General features: G+C 48.1%; 1 protein-coding gene across 6 annotated transcripts in view; it reads right to left on the bottom strand.

The window, feature by feature from the left end:
• Window positions 1-12465, bottom strand: part of SLC67A1 (solute carrier family 67 member 1) — a 937984-nt gene that overhangs the window by 795882 nt on the left and 129637 nt on the right. For all 6 annotated transcript variants that reach the window (XM_085644744.1, XM_085644747.1, XM_085644745.1 and 3 more), the window contains exon 4: window positions 1312-1457. In XM_085644744.1, the coding sequence (XP_085500870.1) occupies window positions 1312-1457 (146 nt within the window). The remainder of the gene's footprint in view (window positions 1-1311; window positions 1458-12465) is intronic.

Consider the following 12465-nt stretch of genomic DNA (forward strand, 5'->3'; position numbering starts at 1 on the left):
CCCAAGGTGACTGTCACAAAGAAAGGTGGAAGGGATGCTCCTCTGTAATTTTATATTCACACACAGGCCCCATCTCATGCGGTTGCAATCTGTGAACAGGAAAGCATGGATGGAATCTAAAATCACTGCAGTGTAAATGGGCTGAAAGCAACGTCGGGCAGGGGTTCTGCTATTGAATTAGCACTGCAGAAGCTGGAAGCAGGTTCCACAGCTGTTACTAATTTCTCTTAGCCGCAGGATGTCAACAGTATGGCATCTGACTTTTAACAATTCTCAGTGGCAATGAGCTCTAATCTGGAAAACAGAGCTTTCAACATTCCATTAAAGGGGAGGATTACCAATGAGAAAGGCCAGGGAATGATGTGGGCCATCTCACCGGAGGATTCGCTGACGGAACCGATTCTGATACAGACAGCTAAAAGAAAAAACATTCTCTATCAATGCCAGAGATTGCTGGTGTTTCCAGGTGCGAGTTTGGCAACGGTGAAGAGAAGGAGCTGTTTGCAAGTATCGTGAAATGTCTTTATTGATCTAAAGATTTATGCCAATGTTCTATTTCCAGGAAAATTAAAGTCGATGGTGGCAAAAAGACCTCAGTATTTACTTAGTAGGAGATGATGGAAGGTTTTTGAGAGGTCTCTGGGGGCAAATCTGGCTGACAACTGCTGTGTTGTGCCATGTTGCTACTATTTCATCTTGGTGATACAATTTGGGCGGGCCAGACTTTTATAATACTTTAGAATTAAGGGTGGTTTAGCCTGTACTCCTTGATTTCTGAAAGGTTATTGAAGTTGTAATAGATGATCTGAATAGGGAGTTCATAATGTAAGTTTTCAGCAACCTTTATGCCTACCATGGTGTATTCTTTCATTCAACTATTAGGCAGGTGATCTTCAAAATAAAACGTGATGGTTTGGTTATTCTATTAGGTTTTCAGGTTTTTGTGTTTGTTATAGAGGGTTCTTTTTCGATTATCACATGCCTCTTCGCACAAAATATTCCCTTACACTTTCCAATAATATTGCATGACTAATTTCAGATGCTTTTATAAAAGCATATTTAACAAAAAAGCTGGCTTAGCTTCGGGCGTCCAGACTTTGAGGACAGCACGGCAGAACCACTCATGTCTCCAGCTTTGGCATGACCAAAAATATCATGTATATTGTATCCTGTAACATGATCCTGGGCAAACTTGTGCATCAAGTGGTCATGTCCATGGGGACAATCATCTTTAAACACTATTAACCTTTCTTCTACGTCCCACAGTCAAATGAAAAATATGAATGAATGTGTAATAATGTTGCACTGTACCTGGGAGCCCATGCATGAACAGTGATGGAATCCGGGACACGAACAAGAGTGGAATATTTGTAGCGATGCCAAGTAAGAGATAAAACAAGGATCCACATAAGAAGGAAAGTGTTAAGGCAGCCCGTACACCAAACTGGTCTGAAAACCTAGAAGGGTATAAAAATAAAAGATTTTAGGAACATGTGCATCACATTGAAGATAAATTACTTACACCTTCTGTGCAAGGCCATTCTTTTTTTATATATATATTACCACTGTTTAGAGGCTTCATTTGACCTGTGCAAACATAAAGATGCTTCAATTTCAGACACGTCCTAAACCAAATGACATGGAAGTTGACTATCTATTAGGAGTGCCCTCATTTCCAAAGCTTCCCAATGCAGCACTTGTGTGGGTGATGGGCGGGAAGCAGCCTCACAAGGCTTTGATGGACTCTCCAGTAAAAGCATCAATGGCTTTAACATTAACATGCACACAGCACTGCTTTGTGGAGATGCGACAGGTAATAAGGTCTTATGATGTAACAGTTTTTCAGCCCTTTGATTCTGAGGACAGTTGGCGAGCTCACAGAAATATGAGAGACAATACAGCAACCTGATGGGGAGAGGTACCTAGAACACCCTTTTAGTATTTGCCAAAATATGTCCTCACACTTTCCAATATCATATATATTGAATTACATCATTGACGATGTACACTGCAGTTGAATCGGATAATTTTCAAGACAGAATCTAAAATTTTCAAAAGAATTGTAAAATCTTCATGTGTCCCCATAAAAAATTGCCCTCTCATTTATGGTTAGGTTAAGTGACCATGTCTTCTCACACATGATGAAACAAATGTGTTGTAGAGTTATCGGCTCTAGGAATAACGATTTTTAAAAATGTTCTATTTTCAATAGGGTCACATTACATACTAGAAGGACAGATCAAGAAGTAGAAACTAAAGACGGAAATAATCAGATACGATATAGTACGGAAAGCAGCATTCCAGAGTAGGATGTTAAAGTATCAACAACAGAAACACCGTTCTACCAAAATATCTCATCCACAATATGAAGCACCAAAATACAGAGAAGGAGTTCATATTAAGGAGGAATACCCATAGCAGAACCAACAGACTATAACGCTGGGTTCACAGTTAAGTAATTTTTAATAGCAGTTTTGCATAACATTACTTAACACTCTACAAAGTCATTAAATGGTGAGCTTACGCCTTCTCGTCGTATAGATTGTTCACATGTTGCCTGCCCTACTGCAGTCCCAGGGCCGCTCATGCTATATAAAATTACAATTTATACAATTTTAGGTCTCGCCTAGCGACGCAGCGCATGCATTGCTCGCTTGGCGAGATCTATTGCTGTTGATTTTGCTTGCGAAGGGGGACAGGAGATGTGCACGCGTACAGACGACAGGGGATGTGCACACGTACCATGTGCGCGCATCGCTTCGACTTTAATTACATTGCATTTTCCCCAGTCCCATGGTTGTCTCTTTTCGTCACAGCGCGCACATGGTGCACTTTCACTGTCGCGCGCGGCATTGGTATACACAGACGCTTTAGCACGCGTTCTGTTACTGTACAAGTGGTTATCTTAAGGCGAGCCACAGTGTCACAATAAAGATCTTGTAATGGCATGCGTACAGAGGACAGGAGATGTGCACGCGTACCATGTGCGCACATCGTTTACACTTTAATTACATTGCATTTTCCCCAGTCCCGCGGTCGTCTCTTTTTGTCACAGCGCGCACATGGTACGCTTTCACTTTCGCGCGCGGCTGCTTAATGGGTGTCGCTCTATAACTTGTAAATACGCTCCTTTCCCCCCTCCCTCCCCCACTGCATGGATGCCTGCTAAGCAGATGCTGTCTTAAGGTGCCTGCTTTTATAAAGCACCGTAGCCGCCTCCTAATTAACAAGAACACCGGGTGCTTTTTTTTCTCTTCAGTCCGGCGTGCCCAACTTCCTTCGTCCTTCCTCCGGTACATCTCTCCGTATTGGAACAAAGCCCGTGAAAAAGATAGCTCTTGGGTGTGACTTATGCTTGGCGGTATCACATGGGCATAAAGGGGGTGCCGCCTTTCTTTAGTTTTGCACACCGTGGCATGCTCCTTAAAGCTCTATTTGCTTTCCCCCTCCCACTTCGGATTAAGAGCCCTCCCCCCACACGGCACAAACACAACCTTTCTCTTAATGAGGTGACAATGCCTCTTCAATACTCACTACTCCACTGCATTTGCTGCTCTGCCTGACCACCTCCCTCTGTCCCCGGGGGTCTCCCAGCTCCACCATGGCCCAAATCCGCCTTCACTTAGTAAGTACACATGTTTTTAATTAACCACACTCAATTGTTAAATAAGTGAAATACCTAAGAATGCAAGGCAAGGATGGTCTGACTTTCTTTTGCAAACAAAGAAACAATAGTTTGAAAACTGCTTTTTACTAAGAATGCATCTACTGACCAGTATCTTGTGATCGTTATCGCTTTTTGGGGTTTCCGATCTATGTATATTGCCTTGAACATATTTTTTCTTTTAAGGCAGAGACCGGCAAAATAGCATTTGTTACAGTGCAGTAGAGCCAACTGAGGAAGTGACTAGCAAACCCTATTCTTCTGGTCCCACCCTGTAGACCTCTGTATTCGGACTTTCAGTTTTTAAATGTTGTGTCTGTGATAACGAAGTTGTTGACAAACGTTGTTTAAAGCATCACATCCAAGAAATCTGACAGCGTTGTAAAGGTTTTGGAAACATCTGCCTGATCCGCATGTTAAAAATCGGGGTAGCAAGGCAAGAGAAAAGATGCTTTAAATAATTGCAGAGATGTTTGTGTGGATTTGGTTGTTTACCTTGACGTTAAACCCTTCCGCTTCCCCTCTTTAAATGGTAGTTTGACCAGATCGGAGCAAATCAATTTGTTCAGCATCTTTTGGCGCTTCATTTACATTTAATGATATCCTTTCGGCGCGCAGCTGCAGGTGTGGAACAACTCACCTTCCCAGACCTGCAGTCTAGCTTCACAGGCGGGTTAGTTCTTGCCTTTCGGTTCCCCTACTCTGCACGCCTTTATCAAGCCTCTTTTGTGCTACTTCTTTCTAATATTTTTCACATCCCCTTTCTGCTATGAACTTTCAACACTTCTCGTTTGCGGGTGTCCCTCATTTTCCCCCACCTTAGAGTTGCTTCTTCCCTTTTCATATAAACTAGCGCTCTTTCACCTTCTTCGTTTAGAACTAGTGTGCTCTGGTGTGTTGCAGAACCATCATGACGCTGGTGTGCTCACCCTTCGTGGGACCTGTTTGTGTGCATCCATCCCTAGAGAGGTGCCAACCCGATCCAACCAACATAATCCCACTCCTTACTACATACATCCACTCCAAACAAAAAAAAAATAGGTAAAAGACATTGCCATTTAGAACATCAAGAGCTCTAACTCTCACAAATGCGAGACCTATTGCATTGCAAATGCTTGTTAAACAATGTTACAGCCCACTTCGTTCTGTTTACTATCTGCTACATGTATTGTCCAACAGCCCCCTCTTCCATTCTCCCTGTCTATTTCTGGTGTCCCATTTAGCGGTGAACACCTTATCTCACGGCTTAAAAATGATAATTAGGATAATAATTTATAAGGTCTCCATTTTGGGCTTCCAATGTTTTTATGGCACAACCTTTGTTTTCTCCCCCTATAAAGGACACTATCACTTCCACCCATAGATCTGCTAAAGGCTTTTTGGGGACTCCCCACTGCTCCTCTGTTTACATGGCAGCCCCATCTGCAATGGCCAGGCTCTCTACTGCTCTCTTCCACCTGACTTGCAGAGGTCCATCCGGTGATCAATGTAGGAGAAAGCTCGACCACTGGAGATGGTTTCCTTATGCGCTGGAGGTGTGCAAGTAAGAGTCCAGAAGAGAAAAGGTGTTTGGAAGGTTTGCTAGGCCAGTGTTATGCCTTGAAAGTGTGGGTGAGGAGGTTAAATTGTGCCTGTTTGTGTATGGGGAGCCTATAGAGTTCCTTCAGGTGTGGTGAGATGTGAGTGCAGTGTAGGAGGATGACAGTGATTCTTGCCGCCGAGTTCTGAATGGTCTGAAGCCTTCTGGTGATTTTGTTGCAGCACAGAGAGTGTTTTCGTAAGTCCAGCTTGCTTGTGATCAGGATGCGCGTTGCAGTTCTCCTGGGGCTGATTGGGAGCCATTTGAAAATATTCCTCATTATCTTAAGGGTATGGAAGCATGAGGAGTTGACGGGGTTGACTTGAATGGCTATGTCGACTTTTCTGTCAATGCTGATCCCGGGGTCCCTGGCATGGGTGGTGGGGGTGAGTGTTGGTCCTAGCTCTGTTGGCCATCAGATGGAGTCCAAAGGTGAAGTGCTCTTCCCAAAGATCACAATACCACTCAATCTTGTTTCAGACCCAACCACAGCATTGAAATGTCCCTCATCGTCGCCATGGATGATTTCCGCATGACTCTGAAGAGAGGAGACATGGTAGCCCTCATCTTCCTAGACCTCTCCGCAGCATGTGACACAGTCTCACACAGTATCCTGATCCAACGTCTACAACATCCAAGGCAACATACTCCATTGAATCTGCTTCTTCCTGACTGAAAGGACCCATGTATGAATGGCATGCTTGGAGCCAGTGCCAGTACCCCTTTCTACGAGAAGTATCACTTTATATAAAGGCTATGAAGGAGAGCAGCCTTAGAAGGATATTTGAAAGAGAACCAACAGAAACGGATTCTGAAGTTTGAGAATGAAGATCCACATCCCCATCTAGAAAATGTGTACTAAAGTGGGACTGTAGCCCCCCCACATTGTTCCGGTTGCCAGACCTCAATGGACTGTGGTGTAACCAGGGCCAGAGCCTGTGTGACACCATGCAAGGATATATCACCCAAAGCCAACACTTTCTGCTGCTGGAGCTGAAGGTCTGCCTAAAAATCTTAGACGTCTACAGGCTTGCTGAGACAGGGGAGCAATGTGCCTGGTCCTGCAAGAAGAGAGACTGTCCAGGACATGTGATTTCCATAGGAAGGTGATGACCCTAGAAAGTGTGCCAGGGGACACATGTGATGAAAAGGTCCTGCCTCTCCGTGCAGTTCATCAAATGAGTTGCACCAATTTTGTGGGATACACTTGTTACTCGTCAGTCAGCAGTTGGTCTGATCAACTGGTGCTGCCACTGCCGCCAAAGACCTGAGTCACTGTTGAGCGGAGAGCTCGATCTGCCTTGGGCTACCAGTGCCTGAAGGTACCACTGCAAGATGTTTGAACTTAAGAACGCAACTACATCTGCACCTACCCACAGCTGACCAAGAAGTCCGACGCTGCTAACCTGGGAGCTGCAGCGAACATCCACCTCTCCAAATTGATCTTGCAGTGATGCACAGCAATGCAACAATGCACTGCTGCGGCTCTACTGAAAAGAATACACACTGCGAAGGTGGGAAGGTGTGACTGTATCCGCCGTATTCCCAGAGACTGTCAAGAGCAACTTGCAAGTAAGCTGCTGTGGTTTAGCCTGGGCCATAGGAGGAGAGATGTGAAAGCATGTGGGTTGCACTCATTAGAGTTTAATGTAAAAGGAATGATGAACTGTGAACTGAGCTGCATATTTAAAGTGGTGGGAATATTTTAGCTAACTGCACCAAGCCAAATTCTGCCTAAATCTATAGAAGAGTAAACGACAACAAGAGAAAACCCATATGCCCATTTGAGACCTGGGTGACTGATAATAGCATTCAACAATGTCTCAACAAGTGTTAATATGGAAATAAATTCACAAAGTAAAATAATTACATAGAAAAAGAAGAGAAACACCAAAGGTTGACTATCCCAGTCTGTATTTATAGACAAGCATAAGAATACATTCGGACAGCAATAATATAATTACTCTATGTATGTGCAATCTATATAAAGTGCACACTTAGTGCTCATGAAAAAAGTGTCATGTGAGACAGGTGACAAAGTGAAGGTAACAGTGAGAGGTCATTACTTTAAAGTGGTAAAAACATGAATACCGTAGGAAATAATTTTACAGAAGCATGTTAAGTGCCAAAGGCTGTAAATCCGCTGCATTGTGTCGACGGCGTTTCGACATGTATTATGTTAGGTCATCATCAGGACAGAGATTACACAAATCACTTTTAATTCTGGGTGCAGTCTGTCAGCTTTGAAGCAATCATGAATGTGGAGGATTCCAGACCGCTGTCTGATTTTCTCTCTGCAGCCCTCTGACCACATCGCTTGCCTCACAGGGTTGGTTTTGCTCTACCGATAGCATTCAACAGCGCAGTTTCTAACTTCCCCCAGACACTGGACTAAATTTACTGCCCATATGGAATAAGTGGTTGTGCTCCACAGTGTACCCACCTTTTACACTTTAGGTCTCTCTACCCTTGGAACCTATTCTATGATTCTTGTAGAGTACATGGCTACTTGTAGGCCTCCCAGCGCTGGAACTGTCATCATAAAAACTAGAACGCCACTGTTGCGTAAGTAAGTTGCTAAAAAGCAAGGTTTTCATGGCCTTGTGAAAAGAGAATTTGTTAGTTAGCTGACGAATTTCAAGTAAGAGGGTATTCCAGAGGTTGGGGGCCAGATGAGAGAGCGAATGGCCTCCCCAATGAGATTTCTTAACCATGGGAACCTGGAGCAAATGAGCTGATGAGGATCTGAGAGACCTCCCAGATATGAATGGGGTGGCTAGCGATCTTTTCAAAAAGGGGTCTCTCTTGTGAAGTGATCTGTGCAAAATGCATAGGGCGTTAAATTGCAATCGCTGCTTCTCCGGAAGCCAGTATAGAACCTAATCTTAAGACGTCCTTTCCTCATGGTGAGGTCCTTTCCCCACTCCAGAACTCTTGTTCCAGCACCTAAACTACACGCATGCAGACAGACTGCGCCAAGCATTAAAAGGTGATTTGTGTAATCTCTGTCCTGATGATTGCCTGATGTAACACAGGTTGAAACGACGTTGACACAATCCAGTGGATTTATAGCCTCTGGCACTTAACATGCTTCTGTAAGGGAGCGTGGCCTGGCACCAACTAAGATGGCTGCTTGAGAAGCGAGCTCCGCCGGAGCCGAGGCCCTAAACCCTCATACCTCCATTAGTAATCCGGCAGGACGAGTCCCAGGATACCGCACGAGCTGGCGTAGTCCAGTGGGACCAGATCACCGAAAAAGCAGCCGAAAACGGATGCCCTGCGGCCGCACGGCGCTCCAGAGAACGCCGCGCCGGCGACTGGTGAGGAGGGGCGCGGCTGGAGGATACGGAGGCGGCCGCTGGCGTGCGCGGCGCACGCTCTTCCCCGGAGGTTGTAGAACTCATTGCCGTACCCTCCGATCGTGTTGGAGAGGGGCTGCTGGGCCCGTAATGTCTGTTGTGCTGCTATCGAGGAAGTGAGGGTCGGGAGGAGGTGGCCGGAGGAAGGAGAGCAGTGCTGCAGATCCAGCTCCGACCAAACGCTCTGGTGAGCGTCACGCGCACCCCGTGGCCAAGCGCACACTTGCTCCCGGTGGTGGCCTGAGGGGGAAGCGACCTGCCCCCCGGAGGCGAGTACAGTGAAGAGCTCCATGGTGGTACTGTGAGGCCCGCCTCCCCCCCCCCTCCTCCCTCCCATTTGAAAGACGTGCTGCTGCAGGACGGTGAAAGGTGGGCACCATCGGTTGGGGAGTGGCGGCGGACCCGTGGGCCAAGCACACACACTACACGCAGCGCGGGATGAGCAACCGCCACACAGTAACTTTTCAAGGCTCCCACCGCTTCCATTGACTACCTCCACGAGCGGAGGCCGGATCGTGGCGCACTAGACCTGGTCGCACCGCTGGGGAGCGGACGGCGTTGGATAAGTCGCACCAGCTGAGCCAGTAGGCGGGGAGCACACCTCCTCCCCTGAGGTGGGGACTACGACACCGGCGGCGGGCTGCTGGGGTGCCGTGCGCCGAGGGCATGGGCCACGACGGAGGCGGTCACACACAGGCAGAGCCAACCTCTTCGGCGGATTGGGGAGCAGCGGACCAGCAACGGTGAGTCCCCGTCGGTGCTCGCAGGTGGAATAAGCGAGGAGGGGGCATACGCCTCCAGACATCTCAGGCCGCTTCACCAGCCAGATACACGACCTAGCTAGCACAACAAGACACCCCCGAAGAACGCAGGGAGGGACGCCCATCCGGCCGCGCTCCGTGGGACGGACGGCGGCCCCCGGCAGCACTCCTCAAGTGGCATACAATCAACTTGGAAAGGTGTCAACCCAGCGCGGTGTGACCCAGTCGGTGGAACTGCACAATGAAGCCCAAAAATGCCACATCAGTACAATCTAACAAACTGGACAAGTACGCTGTCCCGAAACCAACGCCGCAGGACGACATGACACAGGGAGACCAGCCTGGCAAGGGAGAACCATCTCTCCAATCCATAATGGCAGCTATCAAGGGCCTGGGGACTACCCTCGAAACAAAAATGGATAAAATGTCCATCGAAATGAACTTGATGCAAACAGACATGAACAAAACGGCGGACAAGGTTAAAACCAACGAAGCCAACGTGTTAGGACTCCAGACCTCTACAAAAAAACTTGAGGAGCGAATCAACACTCTTACACACCAGCATCGCCAAATGGCCCTGAAGCTCGAAGACCAAGAAGGGAGGGCCTGCCGGAGTAACATTAGAGTGGTTGGGGTTCCGGAGGGCCTGGAAGGGCCGAGCGTGGACCTCTTCCTGGAAGATCTCATCTTAAATCATCTTAAACCAAAACGGCTCTCTTCGCTCTTCACTATTGAGAAGGCGCACCGGGCGCCGATCCCCAGGCCCAAACCGGGAGCAGCTCCCAGGACCATTATCGCCAAAATCCTCAACTATAGAGACCGCGACGCAATTTTACAGGCGGCTCGGGCCCAGGGAGACTTGCACAACGAAAATTCGACTATCTGTTTTTTCCCGGACTTTACACTTAAAGTCCAGCAGGAACGACGCTCCTTCGAGGGGGTGAAGGCAGCCCTGCTGCAACGTGGAATAAAGTACATGATGTTCTCCCCAGTGAAACTTAAAGTAATAGCGGCCGGAAAGACGCTCTTCTTTGCCACACCGATAGAGGTACAGGATTGGCTAGACGGGAAGGCAACACAGAAGAAGACTTCCGCATTAAGAGACAGTTGGAGGGACCCCCACACTCGCGAATCGGGATCGACAGGTGAGCGGTCCGACACAGAACGGCGCGGCACGCGCTCATGGAGATCGAGATCAAGCAACCCGGGGGTGCGTGCAGCGCAGAGAGACTGACGGAAACTGGGTTCTTGAACTGGACTCAAAGAGACAATATCTGCAAACCGTAATGTATAAATTGTTTTTGTTGATATAATTTGGGGCGGGCGGCCGGTGCGGCCCGGTCTGCCGGGAAGGTGGTCATTCCATCTCTTCGTTAACTCCTGGCGGCGCTGGGGGTGTATCGGACAGGCTAACTGACTCTGCATTATTGAGTGTTAGGCGGGAGCCTTGCAGAAACAGGGGCAGTGACACGTGTGTTTTTGATGGGAATGTCCCTACCCTGGGAGCTCAACAACCTGGTGAAAATCGTATGTACAGGAGGGGAGAGGGAAGCTTGAGGCAGCCGTAGTTGGTACTAGCCCACTTCCTCACGTCACAGTTGACTAGTTTACGGGGCGATAGGCACTCTGCTAGTTGGGGATGTGGGTAGTTTTAGACCTATGTGGCAGGGTAGCAGGGAGGGGGTTGGGGGAGTAGGGGAGTATTACCGGTTAGCAAAGTTCTGCCTTACTATTGGTTATTTGTGGAGGGAGGGTACCGGCAGGGTTGTTCATTGGTCATGCATGGTACACAATATAACGAATCGGTGGTACTGCAGGTGGCGCAGATTGTACAGGGAAAGCCAGTGTCACACTCGATATGTATTGGGATAAAAGTCTGAAACTACTGAGTTGGAACGTCAATGGGTTGGGAGACAAAATGAAAAGGAGTATAGTACTCCAGTATCTTAAGCGACATCTCCTGGATGCCGTGCTGCTCCAGGAGACGCACCTGATTGGGAATACCTGTAAAGCACTTAACAGATGGGGATACACAATGGTGGCGCATGCCGGCTTTATGTCGAGGTCCAGAGGGGTGGGTGTCTTACTCAAACGCACCTTCCCATTCAGTATCCAGCACACTTGGGCGGACCCACTGGGGTGCTTCACGGCCGTCTCGGGGCAATGGGAGGGACATACATTGACACTGTTAGCAGTTTACATCCCCCCAGGCCTCCAAACACTGTCCTACAAGGACCTTCGAACGCTCCTACTTTCCCTACCAGAGGGGGTACTCATAATCGGGGGAGATTTCAACTCGGTCGTCTCAGGAGTGATGGACTGGCTCCCGCCAGGGACATCAGTGCCGGTCAAAACTGGCTCCCTAATTTCATCGAGGCATTTGACCTTGCAGATCTCTGGAGACGGCGTCACCCCACCCTCCGGGAATATACGTTCCTATCGGGAACATATAATACCCTCTCGAGAATAGATTATATCCTTATGCACCTGTACCAGAACATGACCACTCAGGAAATCAAACACCTAGCGCAAGGCATCTCGGGCCATTCCCCCCTATGGGTCCACCTCACGTTTGGGGAGAGGAGGGTGGGCTGTGTTGCACCGATAAATCCCTGGTACCTCCACAATCGGGAAACTAAAGCCACCCTCACGCGGGCCATAGACCAATACTTCTTAGAAAACGAGGGTACGGTGGATTCCCCCACCACACTGTGGGAAGCATTTAAAACGGTATTAAGGGGTCAAGCCCTCTCAGCCATAGCGGGGGTGCGAAAAGAGACAGACAAACAAATGGTCGCTATCGAACAAGACCTTACTCGCCTTGAAGAGAAGGCGGGGGAGGGCGCGGACCACGCTGCTATCCACCAACTGCAAATAAAAGCGGCTGAATACAAGGCCCTGGCCACTGACGGTGCAAAAACCCTCGCTAGAGACAGGGATGGACGGCTGTACAACCACGGTGACAAAGCTGGCAAAATGATAGCCTGGTTAGATAAAAAAGAGAGGGCGCGGAGAGTGGTGCCAGAGCTAAAAACTTGCTTGGGTACGGTTCTCACCGAGCCCCACGATATCGTCAGAGAATTTACAACGCACTTCGAGAGT

The sequence above is a fragment of the Triturus cristatus genome, chromosome 3_1 (genome assembly GCF_964204655.1).
Source record: "Triturus cristatus chromosome 3_1, aTriCri1.1, whole genome shotgun sequence".
Taxonomy (NCBI): Eukaryota; Metazoa; Chordata; class Amphibia; order Caudata; family Salamandridae; genus Triturus; species Triturus cristatus.